General features: G+C 47.8%; 3 protein-coding genes across 4 annotated transcripts; 1 reads left to right on the plus strand and 2 right to left on the minus strand.

Moving 5' to 3' along the window:
- Positions 1–1,206: 1,206 nt before the first annotated feature.
- FAM229A (family with sequence similarity 229 member A) lies at positions 1,207–3,147 on the minus strand. Its single transcript, XM_032495810.1, has 3 exons — positions 1,906–3,147; positions 1,678–1,824; positions 1,207–1,472 (listed from the first exon to the last, which is right to left on the minus strand). The coding sequence occupies exons 1-3, from the start codon at positions 2,040–2,042 to the stop codon at positions 1,370–1,372; spliced, it is 387 nt and encodes a 128-aa protein (XP_032351701.1). The 5' UTR covers positions 2,043–3,147; the 3' UTR covers positions 1,207–1,369.
- On the plus strand, positions 2,610–4,575 carry TSSK3 (testis specific serine kinase 3). The gene is given in 4 exon segments (XM_032495811.1): positions 2,610–2,771; positions 3,480–3,817; positions 3,819–3,968; positions 3,970–4,575. Coding segments are annotated over 4 exon segments (807 nt in total). The 5' UTR covers positions 2,610–2,626; the 3' UTR covers positions 4,144–4,575.
- Positions 3,299–27,342, minus strand: BSDC1 (BSD domain containing 1). 2 transcript variants are annotated; one of them, XM_032495809.1, is made up of 11 exons: positions 27,302–27,342; positions 26,976–27,036; positions 21,733–21,849; positions 18,886–19,053; positions 17,472–17,526; positions 15,476–15,591; positions 14,985–15,053; positions 14,752–14,830; positions 13,465–13,944; positions 7,755–7,858; positions 3,299–4,096 (listed from the first exon to the last, which is right to left on the minus strand). In XM_032495809.1, the coding sequence occupies exons 1-11, from the start codon at positions 27,310–27,312 to the stop codon at positions 4,061–4,063; spliced, it is 1,296 nt and encodes a 431-aa protein (XP_032351700.1). In that variant the 5' UTR covers positions 27,313–27,342; the 3' UTR covers positions 3,299–4,060. The 2 variants fall into 2 exon arrangements, with proteins under 2 accessions (XP_032351700.1, XP_014407424.2); XM_014551938.2 differs by lacking the exon at positions 3,299–4,096 and adding an exon at positions 4,725–6,268.
- Between the last annotated feature and the right edge of the window lie 167 nt (positions 27,343–27,509).

Consider the following 27,509-nt stretch of genomic DNA (forward strand, 5'->3'; position numbering starts at 1 on the left):
TGGGATGGGGTGGGTCTCCAGGAGGTAAGGGTGAAGGGGGAGAGAAGTGAAGGAGAGAGAAGCCAGCACTATGACCTGAAGCCAAGGATTATTCCGGTGAAGGGGAAAGATAGGCATGGAGGGGCTTTCAAGAGCTAGAATGTTAAAAGAGCAGCGCACTGAAAGGTCAAGTCTAAAGTCCAAGTAGACCCTTTCAAATAAGTATCTCCTCTTTCAATAAGCCTCCCATATTTGGGGCTGCCTGGGAGAGAGTTTTGTGTGGAAGTTGAGAAGGGTGTCCCTTTCAGGTGACCATGAGATCTGAAGCGCTCTGGGGGGCTGGGGCTTCTACTCCATGTGTATTAGGGGAGGGGTGTTGAGTCAACCATACTTAAATCTCAGGGGACACGAGACTAAACCTGACCTTTGGGTTACATTTTTTCCCAATATTAAAATAAAATTTTAATAAATTAAAATAAAATTTATTAAAGCAAAATTTCAAAATAGGAAATACTCATTCAGCTTAAATACTACACTTTCAGGCAGCCTTCCTGTAGTGGGCCCCTCCCACAGTCGGATTTCGTGACATCAAGTCTGAGGATGCTGAGGAGTTTGCTAGCATCGCCTGTCATCTGGGGACGCCTGGCAAGTTGCTTAAGACTCAGTTCCCTCACCTGTAAAATAGAAATATGAAATCAAAGTTTTTCAAACTCCTTCTTCCCCAGTCTTTTTCTGGCCCCAACAGTCAAAAGAAACCAAGGCTCAAGATGTACAGGGCAGCCCGTAACCCCTCCAACAAAGCCAGAGGTGCCCAGGGTCACAAAACAGCAAGCAGCAAAACCAAACTCCATCTTGGGAGAATTAAATGGGCCTGGGCCCGGTGTGGGTGGCCATTCTCTTTATTCTAAGTTGTCTATCCACTCCCTCCAGTCACATGATTCTCTGAACCCTGGGTCCCGAATAGTAATGCGAATTTTACTGGATAACCAAGGAGAGCGATGGGGAGAAGGATGAGGGGAGGGCCCTAGCAGAGGGACCCTGGGGAGGGGTCACGACTAGCAAGAAATGGGGGGACAGGCTGGTGCCCTACAAGAAGAAAGCAGACTGGAAAGGGCGGGCCCCTAGGGCTGGGTCCAAGGGAGGAGGCAGCAGAAGGGAAGGTGTTGTTGGAGGCGGAGCAGCTGGCGGCCCAATCCGACGGGACAGACATACACGGCCAGCCCAGAGTAGAAAGAACAGTTTATGCTGTGCTTTATTAAAATGTGCATCATTCTTTTATTTTAAAATGTGCATCATTGTCTCGTGCTCGGCGCGCGCGACCTCAGCGTGGTGGCCCGCGGCGGGCCTCGTCCCCTCCCGGCTCCCGCGGTGCCGCCGTGCGCAGGCGCACTCAGGTGGCGCGGGCCCGGGGGCTCCCGCCCATGGCCAGGTAGACGTCGATGGGCACGTGCAGCAGCGTCAGGCAGTGGCAGCCCGGGCAGCGTCGAAGCGGCCTGGGGAAAGCGGGGCGCGACAGTGGGCGCTGAAGGCGGGGGCGGCCCATTCTGTTGGGGACGTATCAAGGAGTGCACTTGGGGTCCTCCAGGTTCGGGCGCGCATGTGGGACCTTACGTGGGGCGGGGGCGGGGGCGGGGGGGCTCTGGGGAGGAAAAGTGGGCCGGGCCGGGGCGGGGCGGCGGGGAGGGGCGCCGGCCTCACCTGACCGGGTTGTGCTCCGTAGCTACCGGCTCCGGGCTGTCCTGGGACTCGGGGGCGGCGGCAAGGCCAGGGGAGTCTCCGGCCTCAATTGGGAATCTCCGACCCTGCGGGGGCTCCTGAGCACTCATGTCCAGGCCCCTGGGCGCTCTGCGCAGGGAGTGGCGGTCAGGCCGCTCCAGGGCAGCCTGGCGCCGCCTCCCCGCGCCCGCCCCCTGGGCTGTTGCTCACCTGCCGGAGGCCGAGGCCGGTCCCAGGCTGGAAGTAGCTGCCCGAGCCCTGGCCGCGGGAGGACGCTCCGGTCCAGGCGGAGCCGGGCAGGTGTCTGCGGCGCGTCCGGGCCCGGGTGCCGAGGGGGAGGGCTGCATTGTGACCCGGGCCGCGACGCGCTGACCTCACAGAACCCGTTCCTCCCGCCAGGGAACCTCGCGCCGCCCAGACACTTAGCGCGGCGGCGAGCGGGGAGTTGGAGGGCTCGCGCTATGGGTCGCGCAGACCCCCAGCTGCCCGATGGGGGCGCAGGAGGCGGCTCCCATGAAAAGGAGTCTGGCATCCTGGGCTCCGCGCAGAAACCCGGAGCGCCCCCGACAGGCGGGGCTGCGACTCACCGCCAGGTGCAGGCCAGGCGCAGGCCAGGCGCGGGGTGCAGCGATGACTTAACCCGTGCTGGGTTTGGTGGTGGCTGCGCGGGCAAGTAGGGGCATTGCCCATTTCGGCCAAGGGTCACACAGCATTTACATCACAATTGGGCCAGAGTTTTAAAATGTCTGGCCCTCTCCCTCCCCACTACCCGCGGCTGCTGTGTCCAGACGGAGAATGTTCTAGCGCTGGGGGCGGCTGTGGATGAAGTCCTTGGGGGGAAAAGGAGCGGGCCAAGGGCGATGGTGGAGTAGAGCTGCCTCGCAGAGGCAGCATGAGCTGAGAGGGTGATAGGAAGGAGGTGCTAGACAGCATGGAGGACTTTCTGCTCTCCAATGGGTACCAGCTGGGCAAGACCATTGGGGAAGGGACCTACTCAAAAGTAAAAGAAGCAGTTTCCAAAAAACACCAAAGAAAAGTGGCAATTAAAATTATAGACAAGATGGGAGGGCCAGAAGGTGAGCTGGGGCCCCTTTGGAGAAAGGGAGGGCTGGCTGAGGTGGGTGGGTGCTTCCTCCAGTCAGAAGGATCATTCCCTCCTCCCCTTTAGTCTGGAACCAAGGAGAGCAGGAGACTGTGGCTCTGGAGCAGGTCAGTGGGGAACAGAGGGATGCTGGGAGTGAGGAAAATCACATCCTCCAAAGTCCAAATTAAAGTGGCAGGAGGTGAAGGATCCCCAGAAGCAGACCCCAAGCTCACCAGGCCTTTCCTATTCCAGGAGGGGAAGAGAGATGGGCTAGGCCATGGCCAGAGCTAGCAGAGGGCAGGACCTGGTGCTAAGGCAGGTAGAGATGGGAAAAAGATAGGGCTCTTGGAAAGAACTGTGGGTCAGAGGCAGAGGTGAGAGGAGCTGGCTCACTGTGTTGTGGGCAAATCAGGCCTCATAACTGGAATTCAATAGCTTTGTCTAAAACTCCCCAAAGCACTTTGATATCCATGGTCTCACAGGCTGCTCACAACACTCCCTGAAGCTGACAGAAAGTAGTTCCTTTGAATAATATATTAACTACAATAACAATAGAAGTGAACTTTCTTTGCTGTGTCCAAGCAGCTAGACATTTAAGACTGGTTGAAGGGAACCAAGGCACAAGATCCAGATGTAGTGGGCAGACAGGCAGACAGAAGGCTGGACTTGATACTCCATCTCTTTCCCCTTGTTTCCTTAGAGTTTATCCAGAGATTCCTGCCCCGGGAGCTCCAGATTGTCCGTACCCTGGACCACAAGAACATCATCCGGGTGTATGAGATGCTGGAGTCTGCCGATGGGAAGATCTACCTGGTGATGGAGCTGGCTGAAGGAGGGGATGTCTTTGACTGTGTGCTGAATGGGGGGCCACTGCCCGAGAGCCGGGCCAAGGCTCTCTTCCGTCAGATGGTCGAGGCCATCCGCTACTGCCATGGCTGTGGTGTGGCCCACCGGGACCTCAAATGCGAGAACGCCTTGTTGCAGGGCTTCAACCTGAAGCTGACAGACTTTGGCTTCGCCAAGGTGCTGCCCAAATCACTGCAGGGAGCTGAGCCAGACCTTCTGCGGCAGCACAGCCTATGCCGCCCCCGAGGTGCTGCAGGGCATTCCCCATGATAGCAAGAAGGGTGACGTCTGGAGCATGGGCGTGGTCCTGTACGTCATGCTCTGTGCCAGCCTACCTTTTGACTGACACAGACATCCCCAAGATGCTGTGGCAGCAGCAGAAGGGGGTGTCCTTCCCCACTCATCTGGGCATCTCAGCCGAATGCCAGGACTTGCTCAAGCGGCTCCTGGAACCAGACATGATTCTCCGGCCTTCAATTGAAGAAGTTAGTTGGCATCCATGGCTAGCAAGCACTTGATAAAAGCAATGGCAAGTCCTCCCCAATAAAGCAGGGGGAGAAAGCAAACCCAAAAACCCGCTTCTAAAATGGTGATATATATTTTACACTTTAAGTTTAGTTATCCTAAAACTTACCTACACCCTCCCCAGCCCTACTTCTCTTTCCCTTTAAAGATCTTCATGGAACCAGAAGGCCTCATTCAGACTTCCCTTTTATTACAGCTGACAAGTGATTTTTCATACAGGTGTTTAACTAAAGTTAATTAAAAATAGACCCCAGAATCATACACATACAGGAGGAGGAGAGGAGAAAAATGACCAAGAGCAATTAGAACTACCACTGTTGCAACTTCCTTTCCAAATAAAAGCAGAAGCATTGGGAATGCAGAAATGGCCCTTGACTCCTTGTCTTGGTGAGAGGCCTGTTGGGGGCCCTGTCCCTTCCTCATCGCAAAGGCCAAACAGTCTGGGATGAGGACAAGGGACTTCCTCAGGACTCCTCCCCAACTCCACCCCTCCCCCAGGCTATAGCAGGAAGCCACCCTGCACATTGGCTCCTGGGGCAGCTGCTGTGGGGACAAGAACAGACCCCCAGACATCTTCCAGCTTCTGGTTGAATCTCTTTAATGCTGTTAACGGCAAGTCTGGAAAAGGTTCAGGACAAAGTTCTTTTTTCTTTCTTTTTTAATTACAAAACTAACAGCTGTTAGAATCTTTTTTTTTTTTCCTTTTTTCTTTTCCCAGCTACAAAATACTCTGGGGAGATGCATTATAATTTAAAATATATAATATTGCACAAACAACCAAAAGGTTAATTAAACTAAAATAATTACAAAGAGAAAAAACCCCACCCCGTCAAAAAAAGATTCAGCATTCTCTCCATCCCACCCCCATTGAAGGTTTGAAGTGGAAGTGACCACCACTCTCTTGGCGTCCCTGACCACAATCCCTTTAAATCATTGGTGAACACACCAGATTATGTACAAGAATCACCAGAGCAGCATTGTGAAGCACCAGGGTCTCCAGGAATTCCTGCAGCCCCTCAGTCCCCCAAGAGAGGTGCAGCTTTACCAGGGTGGGGGTGAGAGCCGCAAAGACTGGGCCTGCCTTCAGGAAGAAGAGCTTCTGCAGAAGCCTGATGAGTCTCAAGAAGTTCACCCCCAGCATGTCCCTTCAAGAAGCAGAAGGGTTGAGGCGGAGAAGCTGGGCTTACCAGCGTTGTAAGTACTCAGCTCTGATCACTGCTCTGTACCGCTGGTAGCTGGCTTGTGTCCTAAGCTACAGGGGAGTCGAGGTGGGTTGCTGGTTGGACAGGGTATCTCGTCAGGCAACGCACGGAAGGGCCTGAAGTGGCCCCCTCCCTTCCTGGGGAGAGGAAGAAAAGCAAGAGCAGACTCTTGCAGGTGGCACAGCTGGGCTAAGGACTCGGGTGCATCTGACACGAAGAAGCCTTGGGAAAGGCGGTGGGGAAGTACCAGCCTAGACTGGATGAAAGGAGGGAGGTGGGATCTCAGAGTTTGGTCTCTAGATTCTGAACCAAAGGAATCTTTCTAGGAATGGAAAATGCCTGGGTAGGGGAGATTCCCAAGAGAGGCAAATTTCCCAGAAATGAATGCCTCTTACCCCCTGAGACAGGAACCAAAATGTATTCACCATCCCTGTCTAGCCAAGGGCAGATGGCATGGCCTTCCTTGTCTGCTTATGGATGACAGAGTATATTGTCTTGGCGTCCTCCAAGAGATTGGTGGTTTAGCCTCTGTCTACACTGGTAGATGGGCTAGGGCTCTCCCTTGGGAGTTCCCAGCAAGAGTCCCCAGGAACAGTGGGTGTTCAGCAGAGAAATGTAGGCTCTTCTGGTGAGAGGGTAAGGTTTCTTCCCCCTCGGGTCATCCTATGGTTGGCACAAGTCAGAGTTCCAGGTTTGGATTTAACGAGCCCCTTCCCAGAGTAGAGGCCTAAAGGGCCAACAAGGAACAACCCAGAATCTACCCAGAGCTCTGGTTGACAGAGGCCATTTGGGGGACATTCTTAGTGTCTTCCAGGGCCGGGCTGAGACGAGCGAGGGAGTTGGGAGGTGCTGTGGGTGGGGGAGCTGCTTGCTCTGGCTCCCCTCATTCCCAGTCCTCCCACTCTACATCTTCCAGCTGCAAAGGGAAGAAGTAATGGAGAGCACAAACACATATTTACTCCTCTGAGTCAAGCCCAGACCCAAGCTCCCCAGCTGCCTCCATTTCAGGATAGCTCTCCCCCCCCACCCCCACTGACCCAGGTCATACCCTGCCTCCTATGAGAGCCTTAAGGAGTATCTGGGGAGCAGAGCTGTCTTCTGCCTAAGGGGTGGATCTGCTGCTCTGACTGTTCCAGACCCAGAGGAAATACTACTACCAACCAACACTGGACACTACAAGGGGACGCCCTGCCTGTGAGAACCAAATAGTCAATCCCTTAAGGAGAACTTGTCTCTGGCTGAGCAGATAAGATCATGGCTCTGACAGGCAGGGAACCTGAGAGTGGCACTGTGATCAGAAGCAAGTGAGGTACCAGGCTGCAAGTGCTCACAGGTTCTTCACTAGGGGCTCTAGGACCCTAAATCCCCAGCTGAAGTCTCCCCAGGCAACTCTCTCCTGGCCTGCTGTCAGTGGATCCCTGGTATGACAAGTTGTGGAATGACTCTGTCCAGGTATACTGTATGCCAGGTTTTAAAGAGGGCTGCAAAGACACAAAAGCCATGAAGGTGCTGTGGCATGAGAGGGCACCATGGGCCTTCTCTACCCTGGGTATAGTAAGGTCACAGGTGCAAAATACTCTAGTGCAGGTCACTACCTCCCTGCAGGCTTCAGTCTCCCAACATGAAAAACAAGGTCCTTCCCTTGTCTCTAATCTGTTCACTTCTTTCCAGTGGGTTCTTGAACTACATGATGGAAGAAATCATGTGGTACTTGTGTGACGGTGGATGTAACACTGACTTGAATCAGATTTGTTGGCTGAAGCCTCAGCCCTGTCCTTTACTAGCTGTGAGAGCTTCTTCTCCCAGGTTCTCATTCAAAATGACCCTTCTTGATTCTGACAGGTGGTGAAGAATAAGCCTCTGAGCTTATAACTGGACTGGGTTTTGTGGTGGTTTCAGTAATATCTATTAGTGCTCCCATGTCCAAGCACTATGCCTCACGTGTGTACATGCATCATCTATCACAACATGTAAGATTAGGGTGATCAAGTCCATGTTTTAGATGGGGAAACAAGCTCAGGTTAAGTGACTTGCCCTAGATCACACTGTCTTTTGTCTCTAAGGCCAGGGGTCTGCTCCAGTCACACATCTGGAGACCATGAGTTAAAAGATCTGGGGCAGGGTTTGGCATCTGTATTTTTTAGCAGTTCCTCAGGTGATTTTGATATGAGCTAAGGTCAAGAACTCTCCCATCCATGCACCCTGGAACTGAGGGGAAGCAGAGGCTGCTGATGACAAAAATTCAGGCAGGGCCTGAGTGGGAGGCCAGAGCTCCCTTCCTGCAGCCTGACACCTCAGACAGGACTGGGATCCACTCTGAGGGGACTGTTGGGCTTGGGAAGGGGAGTCCTCAGACCTGGGATCACTGGGCTTGTCTCCCCGTGGCCAACAGGCCCACTCACCTCACTGGAGGCATCCACTTTGGAAAGCGCCATCTGCACTTCTTCTTCAGTCATGTCCAAGTCAAAGTCCTTCTCCCAGTCCTCACTGATGTCTGTGCTTGAGCCTGGAACCATGATCCACAGTGTGAAAGACAGGAAGGGGCATGTGAAGAGGTGGGAGTTGGGGTGACAGCACTTCATAAAAGGGCCTGACAAATACACATCAAAGGTTTTTACATTCTGCTTTCTCCAGCTCAGTGATCCCACTTTTAGGAATCTATTCTAAGGAAAAATCCTGGATTCAGTAAAAAATTTAACCAAAAGGATGTTTACTGTAGTGTTGTTATAGTGATAAAAACTTAAAAAAACCACCTGAAAGTCCACTGATAGGGAATTACAAAAATAAATGGTGTCATCATATGATAGAACATTATGTTTTTATATTAAATTAAAACATTATGCTTTTAAAGGTTAGGCCATAGAACATTTATATACATGATGAAATAGTCTTAAGTTATTAAGTGAGAAAAAGCAAGTTACTGAACAGTGGAGAAGCATCTTGGTCCAGAGGCTCCCTGGGGCTATGGAAATCTTTCGGAAGAAATAAACAATGAACTTCTTTCTCCTCTCACTCCATCCTTACCCTGATCCTGCTACTCCTGAAACACACCAGGTGCAATCCCACCTAGGGCCTTTGCTAGGGCTGTTCCCTGTACCTGGGACTCTTCCTCAGATATTCACAGGCCAACTTGCTCACTTCCTTCACGTCTTTGCTCAAATCTCACCACCCCAAATGTGGCCTACTCTCACCGTCCTATTTTCCATTGCAGCCCCAATCCCCTCACTCTGCTCTGGTTGTTCTATTCCATTCTATTTGTCACTTTCTAGTGTATTACACAACCAGATTTACTATGCTTATTGTCTAATAATAGAGGAGCTAGAATGTGGGCTCCCCAAGGACAGGGAGCTTCTGTTATGTATTACAATTGACTAGAACAAATAGTTTATACTCAATAAATATTCAAAGACCCTTCCTCTAAATCAGGGGCTGGCAAATTATGATCTGTGGACCAAATCCAGCCTACAGCCTGTTTTTGGAAAAAAAATTTTGGAACACAGCCAGGGCCATTCGTTTACACATCATCTATGTATGACTGTTTTCAAGCTTTAATGACAGAGTTGAGAAGTTGGACAGAGACTGTATGCCCCCAAAAGCCTAAAGTATTTGTGACCTGGCTCTGTATGGAAAATATTTACTCCTCCCTGATCTAGGTGATTCTGATGCCTACTAAGACTTGAAAACCATTGCTCCAAACATTCATATTCAGGTATGACTTCTTACAGGCAATATAAAAAAATGTATATGGGAAATAATATTACTAAGAAGAAAACTACAAAAATAGTTCCTGTAAAAAAATGTATATGCAGTATGATTCCATTTAAAAAAATACACGCACAGATGCATGCACACATACAGAAAGGATGAGCAAAATATCCACAAGAATACTAACAGTAGTTATCTCTAGGTGATGAGGCCATGGGGTAATTTTTCTTGGTTTTTTTTTTTTTTTGGTTTCTAAAATGAACACATATTACTTTGTAACCATTTTTTTAAAAAAGCACTTTTTAAAAAGAGTAAGCTCTGAGCCCTCAATGGCACCACCTGTAAAATCTTGTTTCTTCTTGTCAAGCTTGCTCCTCACCAGGTGCCCAGACTTGGAGATCGCCCCCAGCCCATCCCCATATTCCTTGTAAGGGGTCTTGCACTGTTCTCTCTAGCCACCTAGCTAGCCATAAGCAGTGTGATAAGAGCAGGGTCTCTGGAGCCAAGCAGACCTGGGTGGAATCCCGACTCTTCTATCTACTATGGGCAAGTTATTCTGGGCTTCAGTTTATTTATAAAGTAAGGGTAAAACCACCCTCTTTGAAAGAACCACCAGAGGAGGTTATCAGAATGCAGATTCCTGCCTTCCCATCCCCCTCATTTAGATTCAGCAGTTCTAGGCGACAGCCCAGAATTCTGCATTATAAACAGGTACTGGATGACTCTCTGTAGACCTAGGCCTGTAGTTTGAGATACAACAGTGTTAAAATTAGCAGTATCATGTAAAGTGCCTGTAACATATCTACATAGTGGATATTTAACAAATGGAGCCGTTAAAGGCCTGGTCTCAGAGTTAAGTAATTTTGCACATGGTCCCACAGCCAGTCAGGGGCAGACCTGCAACCATACCCACTTCTTCTGACTCCACATCTAAGGCTCCCTGTGCTTTCAGGACACTGGTGGCTCATGCCTGGCTCTGTCAGTGCAGGTTTCCTGTGGATTAGAAGTCAGGACTCCTGGCTGATTCCTCCTTCAGAGCTGTGGCTGTGACAGCTTTCTCTAACCTCAGGAGACCCTCTAGGGATTTGAAACTCTCTTCTTCAGGCTTAAATGCTAGGGCAGACGCTTTGGTGTAGAAAAGTGTAACAGCTAACATTTTTGGAGCACTTCACATCTATCCTCTGGGGTGGGTATTAACAGTTCCATTTTACAGATGAGAAAACAAAGGTGTTGAATGGCAGAGATGTGAATCTGGACTTTCTCTACCACCTGCCTCCTCCCACCATCCTGTCCTGTCACACAATGAGACCACTAAGATCTCCAGTACACTGTGCACGCGGCAGAGAACTGATCTATGCAACAACAATTTAAGAATTCATGATGGAGTTTTACTGTCGGGCTCCTTCCAGTCCACAGGCCACAGGATCTGCCCCAGTCTCCTCTCCCTGCTTCCTGCTGAGGGACCTGAGCGGAGTAAGTCTAGTCTCCTGGATAAATGGGTCTCGGCACAAAATGCAGGTGGGAAGCAGCCCTGCAATGACAGGGAGCACCCTGGGCCCTTAGCAGGCCCTGTGGCTGGGCCACCCCCAGAGACTGCTGTACTCATAAACCAAGCCTCCCTCATGTCATCTTAGGACGTGGACACAAGAGAGAAAAGGAGTCACCAAGCTTCCATTCTTTTAAAACTTACTCCCTCTATTTACCCACTGTCCCACTCTAGTGCAAGTCCCCAGCTTCCCCCTAAGTGACTACTTCTGGTAGGTCTTCTTCACTGAATCCCCAGGCCCTCCTTCCGTGAATTCCCGAGTGCATTAGACACCTCGTAGCAGAGTGATTAAGAGCTTATACTGCATCTCCCTCATAATCTCATTTTTTCCAGTCTCCACCCACCACTCATTTTTTCTGATCATACTCTCCAGTAGCCCAATTCCAAATGGAACCTGTAATTCTTTAACCTTTCAACTGTTTCACTGTTATTCCCTCTCTTACCCAGTTCAGATTCCATGAAGCATCAATCTGATCACTTCTTGCATACACTTGGACTCTAGTCTTTTTGAATTCACCTGGCTAAACTTGAAACCTGGTTAAATCCAATTCCCCATCTTATCTGTGCCCGCACCTGAGCAACTGAATGTGGCTGGACAAAAGTACAACAATGCTGACTGGGCTCTCCAAAAATTCACGACCATTACCTCAAATGGACCCTTTGTACCACCCACCCACCACCCATACCACCTGTCAGGTCCATCACCTACTCTTCACTCTCCTAAAGGCTATTTCACACTTTTCTAAATGCTTATTGGGTGGGTGATTGATCTCAGTTTCCTACCAGTAAGAAAAAGTGGGGAAAATCTCACAGATCTCACAGGGCTCTGGTGAGGACTGAGTAATATGCGTATCAAGGGCTTAGCATAGAGCTATATAGACATAAAGAAGGTGCTCAGAGAATGGCGCCTCTTATTATCTTCATCATTTCCCCAAAGCAGGGCTCTACCCCCATTTCTTCCCTGAGGACCTATCATGAAACAATTACTCCCAACATACAGAAAAGAAACGGAGGCTTAGAGAAGGTCAGTAACTTCTCTGAAGTCACATAGCTTATGAACAAAGCTGGGATTTGAACCCAGAACTGCCTGAACTTCGGAGCCTGAGCCCAAGCCTCTACACGTAAACCTCCTAGTACAGGCTGGGCATATAACATAAGCAACATACCCTGCTGCTTTGCGGCACGAAGTCCAACTTCCTGAATTCAGCTTAAAAATTTAAGTTCTTAAGTTCTATTTCTGAGCCAAACCCACCTCCCTTCTTACTCCCTTCCTCTCATAGGAGACAATACAGAAAAATGGACTTTGGTCACCCCCTTCAATGTGCCTCATGCCCTCTGCTATCTGGACTTTCTAGGCCCCCTCAGCCTGGGCTACTACTCGCCCGCACCTACCCCAAACTCTCCGACTCTCCTATACAGTGCCTGTCTCCTTGGTGAAAAACCTGCTGATGCTCGGAGGTTCCTTCTTTCTCTGAACTCCTCCGGTACCAAGCCTGTCCCATACTGCTTCGCGCTTCATCATAAAGACTGTAGCTTTTGCCCCTCCCTCCTCAGTGTCTCATAAAGAGCAGGAGCTCAATGGATGACCTCACTGAATCAGAGTCAGAAGGAAAGCACTCTGTTGGAAACTGGAAATCCCACAGTTTCCATCAGGGAGTGGGTAGGGTGTGAGGGGGCCCGTTTCCCCATACACAGCAGCAAGCCAGTCCCTTGCTGCCAGCAGGCCAGCGCTCACCTCCTGGGCAAGCTTTGTGGCCAACTGGTGCTGAGTGTTGGCAAAGACGGGATATGTGTGTGTGAGAAGCCTAGGCGAGCTCTCGCTGACAATCCAGCTATCTCTGGAGAAGTATTTTGGATGTGGCAAAAAGCTGGCACCAGAGCTAAAGCTGATACCACTTCCTTTAATTGCAGGAGTTAAAGAGAGGTTCCCCCCTTACATAAAGTCAGTCTCCAGTCTAAAATTTCATTATGCAGATAAGAAACTAAGCTCTGTTATTTAAGCTGGGTCACTGCAAGTTCATGAGTGTTCATTTTATTCTTCTTTAAACTGTACATGTAAGTTTTGTTTATATAGTTAATAATAGTGAAGATCTAGGGAAGCTAAATGACTTTCCTGAGGTCATACAGGGGAGAAGAACCTTGACAGCAATCAATGTCACAGGAATTCCCACCCTAGGATAAAGTTAAATTGTCCAAAAGGATAGAAATTGGCACAGTGTGATAGTTAAGGCTATGGGTTTCAGATCAGACAGATCTGGGTCTGAATTTGGGTTTGCTACTTCCTGGCCATGTGAATTTCAGCAAGTTACTTAACATGTCTGAGACTCACTTTCTTCATTTTTTTTTTTTAATTTTTGGTGAGGGGAGATAACTAGGTTTATTTATTTATTCATTTTTAATGGAGATACGAGATTGAACCCAGGGCCTTGTGCATGCTAAGCATGGCTCTACCACTGAGCTATACCCTCCCCACTTCATCTATTAAATGAGAACAGTAATACTGACATCATGGGGTTGTGACATGTCTAGAAATTAACAAGCTCCCCTGGTAACTGAGAAATTAAATGCAATACTACATTCTTAGCAAAGGGTCTGACATAAACCTTATTTTGTTGAATCTAAGACCCTAATAATTACAACGTGCATCCTAATTTCAGAGAATAAATATATCTTAGAATTGATGGAACATGGTAATAAATATTCAACCTATAGCAGCTGCCATCATCATCATCAGTATCACAAATAAAGGCCATCTGCTCCTAGGATCCTCACAAGGGACAAGGAGACAAGTCTGTCTTGCGAGGTGGCAATTCTCACCTGCCCTGCCCTGACACATTCCCTGGGCCTTGGTCTTGACTTACCTTTCTTTCCATTGTTGGAGGGTGTAGACTTCCCGCTGTCCGAGTTCAGCTCAAACACCCGTAAGTCTGTGAGCACCTCCTCCCTGAGAGTCTCTACTCTGGCTGGAGGCCTGGACTCTGGGCCACTGGGGCGGCCAGCAGGGATGTGGGGCTTGGACTGAGCTAGGGGTGGGGGTCCAATCTCGCCCATGTCCACGGCCGGGCCCTGTTCCTCCAAAGATGCCTCTAGAAGCTTCTGGGACAAGTCCTTGGGCAGCACTGGTGCCTCAGGTGCAGGGGTAGGTTTGGCAATCTGTGTCACCAGGGAGATGCTCTCACTGCTCGCTGATGGAGTCACTTCTGTTGGAGGCTCAACTGGGGTCACCAGAGTCTCTTCACAGGGGCTCCGGGGGCCAGGTCCTCCTTTAAGGGATGTGGAAGTTTTGGCCACAGGAACCTTCGCCTCTTTTGGAGATGTGGGTGAAATGCCCACAAGCTCCTCTGTTAAGAGAGAAAGGCAGAGAAAGAGAGTGATGTGCCCTGGTCAGCACCAAGATAACCTTGGAGCTCTCTGAAGACAGACCTCAGATTCCCACCAAAGTGCTCTCATCAAGACTAACAAGTGCTTCACTAAAGATAGGTCCAGATCATTGTATTTGCTTATTTGTAACAATATCTAATGCATCAAAACTCAATGTATCTCCAAGTGAAATCTAAATAAATAAGTAACCCCTCACCCTCGAAAAAAAGACTAACAGGTGCCAGTTTCCTCACACCTTCTCTGTCATGGTTCTTCTGCAGATACTTCCTGTTGGTCAAAGTCTCTCCTACCAGGGAGGCCTAGCGCATGCTTGGTGGGCACTCAGCTTCCGGCAGCACAGCCCAAAATTGTATTTTAGCTTAAAAAGCCAAGACTTGAAAGTAAGCCAGTCTGAGGTTCAGGTGGGGCTCTGCTACATCCTAGGTGCATGATCTTGAGCAAGCCACTTAACTTTTCTTTAACCTACCTGCCTCATTTGCAAAAGAGGGATAATGAAGTTATGGTAGGGACTATACATGTAAAGCTTCTAGTATAATTTGGACATATAATATAACACATGCAATTTTCTGTACCTAAACCTGGGATCCACCAGCCTTGGTAAACATCCCCTTGCTAGCTCAGCCTATTTTCCACATGTGCAAACACTGTACTCCTTCCCTCCTCTTCCCTGGGGGTGCCACATACCTCTAGGCTTCAGAGAGAATGGCCCAGAGAGTACCTCACAGGCAGGACTTTGTACCTGCCTACCACCTCTCAATATCTCTTACCTTCTTCCTCCTCCCAGCCAGGCTCTTCAGAGATGCTCTGTTCTGCCCGCTGCTTCAAGGCATCCCTCCGGGCCTGTTCCTGAATATGGGGGAGCAGTCAGGGAACCCTCTTCCCAGACCCTGGTCCTGACCCCAGAACTCTTGGCACCCTCTATCCCCTTCTTCCCTCAACAAAATCCAGCCCACTTCCCCCACAGCTGAGTGGAGTATCTCCCCAGGCCAGGCCAGCATACCTGCTCTAGTTGATGGACTTTATAGAAATAGCGATGCCAGAATTCTGAATGGGAAACAGCTGCTGGCACCTAGAGGGAAAGGGCAGCAGAAATGAGACTTTGGGAGTGGTTGTGTGGGATGTGTCCCCAGCCTTATCAGCCAGCTCCCAGCTGCTCTGGATTTCACATGGTCTAAGTGGCTGAGCAGTGATTCTTAGAGCACTTGTTCCCACCAGGCCCACCTTCCTGGCCCAGCTTGGCCAAGGAGGGAGAAAAGAACTCCCATCAGGCTTTGCTGGCCCTCTCATTTCTCCCCGTGAATGCCAGAAGCCTGGCAAATTGTTTCCCACATGTGGTTTCTTGGCTCAGGACCTGGCTGGCTCGGCTCCACAGGGCCTCTCACTGCGCTCTAGGCCAGAAGCCTCCACAATGGCTCTCTCTGGTCATGTCCCTCCCACCTCCCCACACCTCAAGCCGGGAGCTGAATGAGGTCCTGCTGGCTGGGCCCTCACCATCTTGGTGTAGAGGGCCCGGATGGAGGGGCTGCCTACAAGGAGCTCTGAGATCTCCCCCTTCTTCTCCTCCAAGCAGAACTGGGAAAGCCAGGCGTCAAACAATTCCGGGGGCCCTGCAGAGGGACAGACACTGATGGTCAGTTCCATGGGTCTGAGAAAAGAACACTGGGCCTATTAAAATCACACCTAAGCCTGGACATGGACAATGAGGAAAGCTTATCATTTTTTTCAGAGCCATATGGCCCAAAGTGGAGGGAGGGGTCAGGCAGGATGAAGGAGTGATCTCCAGGAGGGGCTGTGGTCCCCACTCTCCCATGCCTGCTTATTAGCCCACTGCACTAGGCTACTGAACCCTTTCCTCTCTGAAACAGCTGTTCTCAGGTCACCAGTGACCCTGTGCTGCCAGATCCAACGATGGCTTCTCTGTCCTCTCTCGTGTTTCTGACCATCCTAGTTTCTGACCCTGGGAACCACTACCTTCCTCTTAGAGCCCTTTTCTCTCCTGGCTTCTTACTCTTTTGTGTATTTCCTCCCACTTGTCTAGTTGTTCCATCTGAGTCTTCAGTGGGCTCCTCTTTTTCCTTTCCTTATCTCTTCTCATTCTCCATTTTCTCCCACAATAACCTCCACTAAACCATGAGTTTCAACCTCCTCCTCCCCCTGACAATTCCTCAGTCTGTCTTTGCAGCCCAGACTACCATTCTAGGCTCCAGATCCAGAGGTCCAGGTGCCTGGACATGTCCATCTGTACAGATGCCACAAACCCAATGTGCACTCATCTTCTGCTCTCCCTCACCTGTCCCACCCAGTTATTCACCAGAGACCTGGGGGCCCTCCCAGACGCCTCCTTTCTCTGTCACTCTGGACTGCACCTCCTCAGTGTCTCTTATATGCACACCTTCCTCTTCATTCTACCTGCCACCTCCCTGGTTCTGGGTCTATCTCTGACATGAGGATTCCTACCAAGCCTCCTAACTGGTATTCCCATCTCTGTCTCTCCCTATTTCATCCTACACAACACTGCCCAGAGACTCTTTTAGAAAATGCAAAATCTGATCACCTCAGGCCTCAAAATCCTTCAACAGTTCTCTACAGAAGGTCTTTTTAGGCGATATCCAAAGATGGGCTTCAAAGAGTTAAAGAATTCCCATATTGCATACAAAAATCTGTTGAAAGAGGGCTTGTCATTTTCAACAGATTTTTTAAAGGTCTTTGTGACTTAAAAAAAGGTTAAGAACCACTACCTTGAAACTTTTAGGACACTATTCCAACTGCTTAGTCTGGCACCCAAAGCCCTTCCAGTCTGGTGCCCCCAGCAGCTCTCACTGTTCTCATTCCCTCACCCTTTATCCAGCCTTCCCAAATGCCTAGATTTTTCTGGACCTTCAAGTGTCCTGTTCCTATACTTGAACACCCTTTTCCCACTTCTAAAAATAAAATTAGTTTACTTCTAATTCATCGTTAAAGTCTCAATTCAAGTGTCATATCCTAGGTTTCCTAGGCTGGATTGAGTGCCATCCTCCGGGTTCACAATGCCTCCATCTTTCGCAGGAGCAGTCACTCCATCTCTACTATCTTTCCTTTATTCCCTGTTTTCCTCTCCTAACGGCAGGTTCCTGGAGGTCTGGATAGAATGGAAGGTTTGACAATTTCTGGTTTCCAGTTCCCAGCCTAGAGCTTACTGTACAGCAGAGGCTTAGCAAACAGGACAAAGGGAAGGCAGGCAGGGCACAGGGCGGGGAGGGAGCCTGAGCTGACGATGAGGACAAGAGGAGCAAAGCTTCTGCAGAAGGGGATGAAGACAGTCTGGGTTCAGGGAGGAAGAGGGACCATCAACCCATCCCACCAAATGTAAGGTTCAAGCAAGCCCCACTCTGGTCCCTCTACACAGTGGGTGCCTGGCCACTGCTACCAGAGATAAACATGGCACACAGTCCAGACCTCCTTGGTCTCCCTGCCCAGCAAGCCTGCCCCCTCACTGCTACCTCCTTACCATCTGGTTCATTGCAGTAGGTTGCTGGGTCTGACTGCAGGCTATAGAGGCGAGCCTATAAGAATCAGAGAAAAGAACAGAAATTCTGGGGTGCTTCAGATAGAAAGTAGCCCCTCTCAGCCAGTCAGCCACCACAAGCTTCTCCCCGTGGGCTACCATACCCACAGGACACTTGGCAATTAATACTGTGGGCTACAGAGTGGAGCACAGGCATAGGAATCCAAAGCTGGAGTTCCTAGAAAAATGGTCTTTCAACCCATATCCCACCTCGGGAACTAAGAAAATGAAGTATAAGCAAGCTACAAAACTATATGTATAAAATGGTTTTGAATTATGTGAAATATGAAAAATGGTAATGCAAATATATTAATAAAGTCCAAATTCATTGGCACATTTTGAAATAAAGTAATTCCTTCAAATTAAAACAATTCATCAAGAATTTCTTAATTTCATAGCCAGTCTGCCAAATAAACTGCAAGCTGTGTTCCCATTAGGGCCACAGGAGTAGCAAACTTTAGTTAGTAAACAGAAAGTCCCTCCTTCCTTCCTCATCATTACATGAAGCATGGGATGGCTGCATCAGAGCTTCAGCAAGTGATTCTGGTGATTTACTGTTACAATTTAAAATCCTATAATTGAAAAAGTTTCACAATCTACTCAAATGTGCACTAAGTAGTAGTGCAAAGACCAGCACTGAAAAACATGCACGAAAAACTGTGTTTGGAATGGAAATTCAACGTGGTAAAATGCTATGAAGGCCAAAGTGCTGTGACACCACCCTGTGAATTTAGGAGAAAATACCCCACAAAATATGAGAAGTAACCATGAGAATATAAAATGCTGTAGAAATATCCTACCATTGTTGTTGACTTAACTGCTTTGAAGACATCCTCCCCTGAACATTTATTCCTATTGGAAATTAGTCTTAAATAACACAAATGTTATTTAAGATGCTTTCACAGCATTCCTTATTGTGGTTGAAAGCTGAAAGGAATCCAAATGTGCAACACTAGGGGAATGACTGAAAAATTATGCTGTATGTACTTGCAAGAATTTAAAGACATTAAAAGTAATGGTGATTAGGAAAGATGCTAACAGTTAATTGTAAATTTTTTAAAAGTGGGTTACAAAACTGCATATGTAAAGTGCTTCTTTTGTTAGAAAGGAAAAACCAAAACTATATCAGTGTTTGCGAGCAAAAAGAATTGGAAGGCTATACACCAGTGAGGAATCAGTAGTTCTTTTTGTGTGATGGGATTATAAGTTTAGAAATGATTATCTTCTTCAATATCAATATTCTCTAATTTAGTTATATACATATTTTTTTTTATGAATATGTATTGTTTTTGAGCTCAGGTTGGAAGCTACAGCCCAGTGCCGTTAGGCATTTGCAGGGGAGACAGTGAGTGAATACCTTGGTGCCATCATAGGGCTCAGCTGTGCCAGAGGGCGTGCCCATCAGGGTGATGACATCACAGTCGATGGTTTTGTCTGGTGAGGGAGCAAAGGTGTCGGAGATCACCCCTAGGAAGTCAGACAGCCCTTTCTTCATTTTCTCCGTCGCTCCCGATGAGCCTTCAGTCTGCAGAGAGAAGCCAGGAGAAGAAGCAAGTGGCCCAGGAGCAGGCTGCAACCTGGGGTATGAGGTATGGAGGGTTGAAGCATGAGGGGCCAAAGTGTACTCTCTGTGTGGGACCAGAGAAATGCTCACAACCTTTCAGCTCATACCTCTGGCTGGAGAAGGAGAGAAAGGCAGCCAGGGACCTCATCCCCCAGATGAAGGTACAAAACAGGGCCACAGTAGGCCTGTGTAGGTCAGAGCAGAGCTCCTTGACTGGCTGGTTCACCAAAATTTCAAGGCCAGTCAGGCTGATCAGATATTGATGGGAGAGTATGGAGGGTATATAGCTGAGTGGAGTGTGTGCTTAGCATGCACGAGGTCCTGGGTTCAATCCTCCGTGCCTCCATTAAAATCAATCAATCAATAAACCAACCACCCACTCACCCTAATTATCTCCCCCCCCACAAAAAAACAAGGATAAAATAGTAGGCTTTAAAGAGAAAAAAATATATAGAAAAAAAAGAATAAGAAAAATGAAGGGGGGAGGGTATAGCTCAAGTGGTAGAGCACATGCTTAGCATGCATGAGGTCCTGGGTTCAATCCCTGGTACTGCCATTAAAAAACACATAAATAAATAAACCTAATTACCTCCCTCCCCTCTAGGGGGGGAAAAAAAGAGAGAAAAATGAAATTTAAAAAAAAATTTTGTCTTTAAAAAAAAAAAAAAGAGACAAGAGAGGATCCATGCCATAGACTTATGGGTAGAGTGATGGGAAAGGTACTAGCTTTGGGGTCAGTCTTGGATTTGAATCCCAGTTCTACTGCTTGTTGGCTACAATACCTAAACCCTCTTGGAGTCTGTTTCCTTATCAATAAAATGCAGGTAAATAAATTTCCTTCAGGGGGTTACTGTGGAGATTAAAAGAGATAAGGCATGCACAATGCACACCGCAAATAATTAATAAACAGCAGTACTGTAATATTACAATATCATCATAATTATTCAGGAAATAGAGTATTTTGCTTTTCTTTTTCTCTTTTTAAAATGGAAGTACTGGGGATTGAACCTCATGCATGCTAAGCATGCGCTCTACCAGAGCTTATACCCACCCCCAAGGAAGTATTTTGTATGAAAGGTTGAGGAAACATGGGCGGGATGAGAACAGGCAGCCTTGCCTAGAAGCAACCCTGGGACCAGCTGAGGGCCAGTGTATGGACTTTGTAGAAGGGGCAAGTCGGGCACCAATCTTGAGCCAATTTGGACAGAATGCCCTTGAGCGAGCAGGGATGGGATGTTGAGAGACAAGGCCAGGCTCTGCAAACCTTGTAGAAAATATTTACTCCTGATAGGCTGCCCAGGCATTTTAAACCTAGAGCCTATCAACAGTGCCCGGGACGTGTTGGCACAGGTATACAATCATATTTGTGAAATGAAAAAAGGAATAAATAAATGAAAGGAACGAGTGGTGTCTGTGCTACTGGCTGGACTTAGAGCAGTTTAGCAGGATTACTACTTGTCATTCATATTCATCAGTAGCAGTGGTTAGCAGGCAGACAGTATTTTACAAAATTTAACAGAAGAATTTGGCTAAAAAAATTCCACAACATGTTTTTCATAACATGGCCTCTAATCACAAGGCAACTGATTCAGCTGGTGAGTAAACGAAGAAACTGAAATCTGTTCCAACACTAATGGAGAAACTATAATACAAAACCAGTGTACTGTCCTTCATTGGAAACTTGCGGTTTGCAGGGTTATCTTTGACCTTGAAGTACAATTTTCACTTTTTACATTGACTTCAGAATCTAACTTCTATCTTACAAGAGAATTCCATTATACATCTCTGATTGATTAAAAACAAAACAAAACAAAAACGGAGCCAGTAAGAATATAAGTTGGCAAAATCTTTCTGGAGGGTAGTTTTGCCGTAGATAGTAAAAGGTCTAAGACTGTACTCACCCTATATCCCCTCCAGTGCTTCATTATAAAGAAAATATCAGGGGCAAAGATTTAGCAGTCAGAATGTTCACTGTAGTTGTTTACAACATTGTAGAGAACTGAAATAGGAAACTAGGAACTGGTTAAATCCACATAACAGATTACCATGCCATTTATGATGCTGTAGAATAAGGTCTGCAATGATTAAGTAAAAAAGTAAGTTATAGGAGGAGTGTATAGTTCAAGTGGTAGAGCACATGCTTAGCATGCATGAGGTCCTGGGTTCAATCCCCAGTACCTCCATTATAAAAGTAATGAAATAAATAAACCTAATTACCTCCCCCTGCCAGAGGGGGAAAAAAAAGTAGATTATAAACCATGGTATTCAGTTGATTCTAGTTTTGAAAAAGAACTTGTACATAAGGGATATGCTCCTCAAATACAAACAGCAGTTATCTCTGGGAGACTGAATTACAGGTGTGTCTAGGTCTTTTTATTTTATTTATCTCCATTTTCTAAATTGTTTATAATGCTGACTTTGCTCATAGGAAAACATTTGCTAGAACAGTACAGAAGTGGGAAAACTTATTATTACTTAATATATGTAGCTTATTTACTTGACAGACACAATTCTTTCAAAATGGGAGTCTATGGGGAAAAACAGTCACCTAATGGTAGAAAGGCTGGGAACCCTCACCAGGGTCCCAGAGCAGGTCAGGCTGTGAGGGACAGATATTTAGAGGGTGCAGGTGGTACTCACAGCCAGCTTCTCCTTGACCACGCTGGCGGTGGCTGCAATGGTGCAGGCCGTGTCGTGTTGTACCACCTGTGTGAACTCTGTCAGGTCCCGCTTCATGAACTCCAAGGCTTCGGAGGACTAAGGGAAGACAGAGAGGGATGACAGAGCCAGCTGGCTCCACCACCTTTTGTTCCTGTTCCCTGTACTTCAGTTCCAGACAGACAAATGGAAAACTCAAGAAATATGGCACCTGGGCTCAAAAACAATGCTTTCTTGTCCCAATTCCACGACCCGGGATTACCCAACAGCAGAATAGCAAGGAGGAACTTCCTGCTGCTCTGAGAACAGGGACTGAGCTCAGCTCAGACACTTATAAGATATGTGGCCAGAAGGAACTCTCACCTAGTCCTCGTTTTCCTCTTAGGAAATGAGGGAGGTGGACTAGATCAGTGGCTCTGGTGAGCAGACTGGGGAAGGGGACATGTGGAGTCTGAAAATAAAACAGACTGATGCACACTTTGCTATGCTGTAGAAGTCATGACCTTTGCTTCTAATTTCAAACAACACGAAGAGAAGGTGTATGATTTTTTTATCAAAGAAAAGTGTTTCTATTTTTACTTTTTTGTTATGGGGAAATTCAGCAGAAATCTGAGGCAGTATATGAAATTATTTGCTTGAAAGTTTTCATAAACATGTTGCATTGGTGACAGCAACAGTTTAGAAAGCTTTTATGAGCAATTTTTAACACCAGGATAAAGGTGTGTGAATTTTTACATTCAACAAAGCAGATGTTAAGAGAAATATTGGACTGGATTCTCTCCGAGGCTTTCTTGGTTCCACCATTCCAAGGTTCCATTCACCCATAAAGCTCCTTTGGACAGAACTGATATTTGCTTCTGTCGGACCAACCTGCCTCTCACCCTGCACTCAGACCCACTGTGAGACAGCAGGCCTGCAGCCCTTGTCTGAGTCTTTCCTTGTCTTGCTTCATCCTCACCCACTCTAGGACACCTTCCTGGACTATTTGTGCTCACCCCTGTAAGCCCTTCCATTTTACACAGGGTTAAGTACCTGCATTTTTTAAACATGTTTTTGAGAGTTCTGGTGATTTTTTTTTTCTTTGCTGAAGGGCCTGCCTGGGAAGGCTCTGAATGAGACAGGCTCATCTGTCAGCCAGGGGCTTCTCTGGGGGTGAGGATGCCTCCATTTCAGACTGGGACTCCTTAACTGGAGTGGAAGAGTCATTTATTAATTCTCTCTCCATCCACACTGCCACCACCTTAGTCCAGACCAACATGCTCTTTCACCTGGACTCCTTTCCCAGGTTGATCAGATACCTCTGCTACCTTCTCCTTGTGACACCAGTGGGAGCTTTGAAAGTTGGAACAGCATGTTGCCCTTGCCTTACATTCTTCAGTGGTTACATGATATCCTACGGCAAATATAAAATCTTTACCTTTACTTACAAGACCCATATAATCTCACCTCTGGCAGACTCTCATCCCCTCCCACTGTGCCCCTCACTGAGCACCAGTTGGCCTTCAAGTTTCCCAAATGCTCTAGCATCTTCCCTACCTCAGGACATCTGAACACATCATTCCCTCTCCTTGACACACAGCTCAGCTTTTCAAAACAAGAGAACAAACAAAATGAATGAACCCTCTCACTTGGCTAACCCCTGTTCCCCCTTCAGATCTATGTTTACATGTCGCTTCCCTGGGGAACCCCCCCTGATGCCACCTCAGACTAGGATGGCTCTCCTGCTTTATGGGCACCTCTTTAACATTTGCCTTGCTTTAGACGTGTGATTATCTGTTCAACACCTATCTTCCTGCATAAACTGCTGAGTTCCATGAATATAGAGCCTTTGTTTTCTGTTCATTGGTGCTTTCCCAGTATCTGACGTGGAGTGTGGCATAGAGTAGGCCCTCAAAAAATGTGTGCTTGTTAAATTGACATGTACTAGGACAGTTTTAATTATATAACATTCACATGACTATGTGATGAATGGTTGTCTCCCTTACTAGACTGTGAGCTCTGAGGGAACATAAATGAACAGACATGGTGCCAGCCCTCAAGAAAGTCAGTCTACCAGGGAAAATGCTCACACAACAGTGCTGGTGTGCGAGGGCAGAGCAGTGACCAGCATGTTGTGGGGAGGCTGTAAAGACCTGGAGAAGGGAATCCTGGACTGAGCTCTAAAGAATGGGCAGGAGTCAGCTAAGGAAGTCTAGGCATAGTGGGGCCTGGGGTTTACTGAGACCTACAAGCAATGTAGTCCTAGTGAACATAAAACGCAAAACAGAGGTGGTAAAGGATAAAGCTGGAGAGGGCAACCGTGGAGGGCCTGGTCAGGCCTGTGGGTGATGGGGAGCCACCAAAAGTTTGAAGGAGGTTGGACATAATGAAATTGCATTTTTGATAGGTCACTCCAGAGACTGGCATGGATGATAGGTCCAGGAGCAACAACATTAGAAATGGAGGAAGACCAGTCAGGAGGCTGCTGCAATAGTCCAGGAAAGAAAATAGAAGAATATGAATAAGTACAGTGCTGGTAAGGATGAGAGGATGGGGGACTGGTTCAAGAAATATTAGGCAAAAAGGGTGGATCTGGTGATTAAACAGATGTGTTGACTCAGGGAAAGAAAGTCAGGGAGAGCTACTCGCTACTAAGCTAGGTGACTGGGTGGTTGTAGTGCTGCCAGCTGAGGGAGAAAATGCTGAAGGGAGAGCAGGTTTAGAAAATAGATGGTAACAATGACTTTGGTACATAGAATCTGTGGTGATTGTGGGCTACCTGGGACAGCTGTCCAGCAGGAGCTATTCTCAAACACGAAAGCTCAGAGAAAAGGACCAGGAGTCACCCCAAAATGAAAATGGAGGAGGTCACCCAGGAAGAGTTTGTTGAGTAAACAGAGCAATTGGCTAAGAACAAGGCCCTTCAAACGCCACCTTTAAGGGGAAAGTAGAGGGGAGGGTATAGCTCATTAGTAGAGTGCATACTTAGCGTGCACGAGGTCCTGGGTTCAATCCCCAGTACTTCCATTAAAAAAAAAAAATTAAGGGGAAAGTAGAGGAAGAGGAACTCACAAAACAGGAAAGGAAAGTATGGGGAGGGCATAGCTCAAGTGGTAGAGTGCATGCTTAGCATGCATGAGGTCCTGGCTTCAAACCCCAGCACCAACTCCAAAAATAAATAAACCTAATTACCTCCTCCTGCCAAAATAAAATGATTAAATAATAAATAAATAAAACATTAAAAAAGAAAAAAAAGAAAGGAAAGTCTGGAGTAGTATGTGGAGAACTGAGAATCATGCCACAAAAGCCAGGAAAGTAGTTTCAGGAAAGAGGGAGTGATCACTAGTGTCTAATGCAGCAGAAAGGTCCAGGAAGATAAGGGCTGAAAAACATCCACTGGATTTGGCAAATGGTAGGTGAAAACGAGTGTTTATACAGATAAGTTATGGTGTAGTGGCTTCAGGGGTGCTGAGGGAGTTAAGAAGAAATCATGCTGTTGACTTCAAATTTTAAAAAGGAGGAGGTGAGGTTGTCTCTGGGAAGTAAAAGAGGAAGTGGTCGAACAGGGGACTTGAGGGAAGAGTTGGGTTTGGGGAAAGTTTCTGAAGGCAAGGGGAGAAGCACATATGAGACTGAAAAAACTTGCTGGGGTAGGTGTTGGGAGATCTGAAGGGCTCAGGCCCAGATGAGTTTGGGGAATCTGTGGTGGGGCCAAAGAGCAACGAGACTTTCCCTACCAGTGTCTGTGGCAAGCGCACACACACACACACACACACACACACACACTCTACAAGAGGAAGTAAGGAGCAGAGGAAGGCAGATTACAGTAGCGTCTCCGAGCTGTATTTTCCAGGGCAATATATGCTATGGGGTGCAAGAGAATCAGGGGTGCTGGGAATTGAGTGGTCCAGATGGAGCCAGGATAGGAAGGGAAGGAAGGCAGGCCAGGAAAGCCCTGAAAGACCGAGAACAGAATTGAAGGAAAAATGGATTGGTGGTATTTAAGAAGTTTCCCCATCACTCTCAGTACTTAATAAAAATAGTTAACACTTATATAGTAATTACTGTGTGCTAGGTATTGTTCTTAGTGCTTTACCTACATTATCATTTAATCCTCACAATCCTATCAGGTAAGTATTATTAGTATTCCCATTTTAGAGATGAGGAACTGAGGCTTTGAGAGGTGAAATAACTTGCCTAGGTTCACATAAGAGTATGAAATTAAGCCTTCTCTTCCCAAATGGGGAACTGTCAAAAGTGAAACACCCACCCCTCCCTTGCTTCAAATGAGAGAACAAAGATGGAAGGCTAATCAACTATCTATTTTTGTGTGTGTTATGATGAGATCAACCTTGAGAGTAAATCACAGGAGTTCCTCACACATTTGCTAAATGAATGTCGGACTCTCCTTCCGGCAGACTGCAACAAGAAGCAAGTTACTTTGGGGTCTCTTCTATTAAACCTCAGTGTGAAATTCTCTCTGAGGCCTCATCAACAACATAAACAGCTTGAACTATTCTCAGATTTGCTGGGCTGTAGCTGAGAGGCTATCTAAGAGTATGCAGGCTAGAGGAGGATAAAAATACTCCCAGAGTAGAGGACTGATTTAAATGAAGCCGGAAGCCTCTTGGGAGTCTGCCCTGAAGCAAGACTCACCCCAATTGCTTGAGGTAAATAGTAATTAACTTTTTCTAGAATTCAGTTGGGTTGGTTTTGACAAACTAGTATGGAATGAAACAGGAACACAATGGCATTGTCCACTGGCAAAGTCAACCCTCACTCATCTCCCAGGAATTGCTGTTACCCCACTAGACTGTGAGTTTTGGGAGGCCCAGGATTGCATCTGTTTGACTGAAGTCGGTATTCTCAGGACCTGTTAGAAAGTGCTGGCTGTGGCATACACTCCAGTACCTGAATGACTATAGAAGGAAGATTCTATTGCTAGAATCCTTTCTCTTGAAGGCCTAATCAAATGTTCTCTCTTCTACGAAGTTGTAGATTTCCCGAGAGGGAATAAATCACTCTTTCCCATGGATTCCTACGACAGGGTAGCTCCAGCCTTTAAGACCAATTTTATTTCACTGCGGCTAGACTCATACCGGTCTGAGTCGGGGCCAGAGAGTAGGGCCCAAGTCGGCCTCATCCCCGAAGCCCGGCGCCCCTATAGGTCTGGCGGTGCGGCTCGGACCAGGTTACCGTGAGGCAGCGCGGGGCCCTACCGGAGCAACGGCGCCAGCCCGGCTTACCTTCTCCTTGACTGCCTGGTAGCTCTGCTGCAGCCAGCTCCGCCACCATCCCACGTCCTCCCTGTGGAAGACAGACACATCTGGCGGCCCCGCGGTGCGACTCCTGGCCGCGCAAAGATCGGCTCTCAGTTTCCCCCTCAGATGTGGCCCGCGGGCCGAGGCTTCGCAGGCCGCTTCCCCACCCCCTCACACTGTGACTCCACCCCGCCTTTTCGGCTCCGTCCACGCCCGCACTGGCTTCCTGTTCCCCGCGGTGACCCTGGCCCAGCACCCCAACCCTGGGAAAATTCACGGCCCAACGCCGGAGAACTGGATGACGGGCTCACCCTTCCGCCATCTTGCCCGCCTGACATCACCACTATTTACTGACCTTTGACTTCCGACACGGCACCGCCCCCTCAAGCACCGCCCCGGAGCGCGCGGCCCAGTCCCGCGCCCACACCACCCTCAGCCCAATCTCCGCCCCACTCTATTATTAGGCTCCACCTCATTGAGCTCAGTCCAGTCTCTGTCCAGAGTTCAGATTTCAACTCC

This window comes from Camelus ferus, chromosome 13 (genome assembly GCF_009834535.1).
Source record: "Camelus ferus isolate YT-003-E chromosome 13, BCGSAC_Cfer_1.0, whole genome shotgun sequence".
In the NCBI taxonomy this organism is placed as follows: domain Eukaryota; kingdom Metazoa; phylum Chordata; class Mammalia; order Artiodactyla; family Camelidae; genus Camelus; species Camelus ferus.

What these genes read in the sequence shown, in the direction of transcription:
- BSDC1 (XM_032495809.1), bottom strand. An exon ending in ACCAGGCAGTCAAGGAGAAG is followed by an intron (nt 21,850 to 26,975) that starts GTAAGCCGGGCT and finishes GTCTTCCCTTAG; the next exon opens with TCCTCCGAAGCCTTGGAGTT. An exon ending in AAGTGGATGCCTCCAGTGAG is followed by an intron (nt 4,097 to 7,754) that starts GTGAGTGGGCCT and finishes CTTCAATTGAAG; the next exon opens with GCCGGAGAATCATGTCTGGT.
- FAM229A (XM_032495810.1), bottom strand. Translation starts at nt 2,042, where the DNA reads ATGCAGCCCTCCCCCTCGGCACCCGGGCCCGGACGCGCCGCAGACACC. An exon ending in CCGGCCTCGGCCTCCGGCAG is followed by an intron (nt 1,825 to 1,905) that starts GTGAGCAACAGC and finishes CTCCCTGCGCAG; the next exon opens with AGCGCCCAGGGGCCTGGACA. An exon ending in ACGGAGCACAACCCGGTCAG is followed by an intron (nt 1,473 to 1,677) that starts GTGAGGCCGGCG and finishes CGCTTTCCCCAG; the next exon opens with GCCGCTTCGACGCTGCCCGG.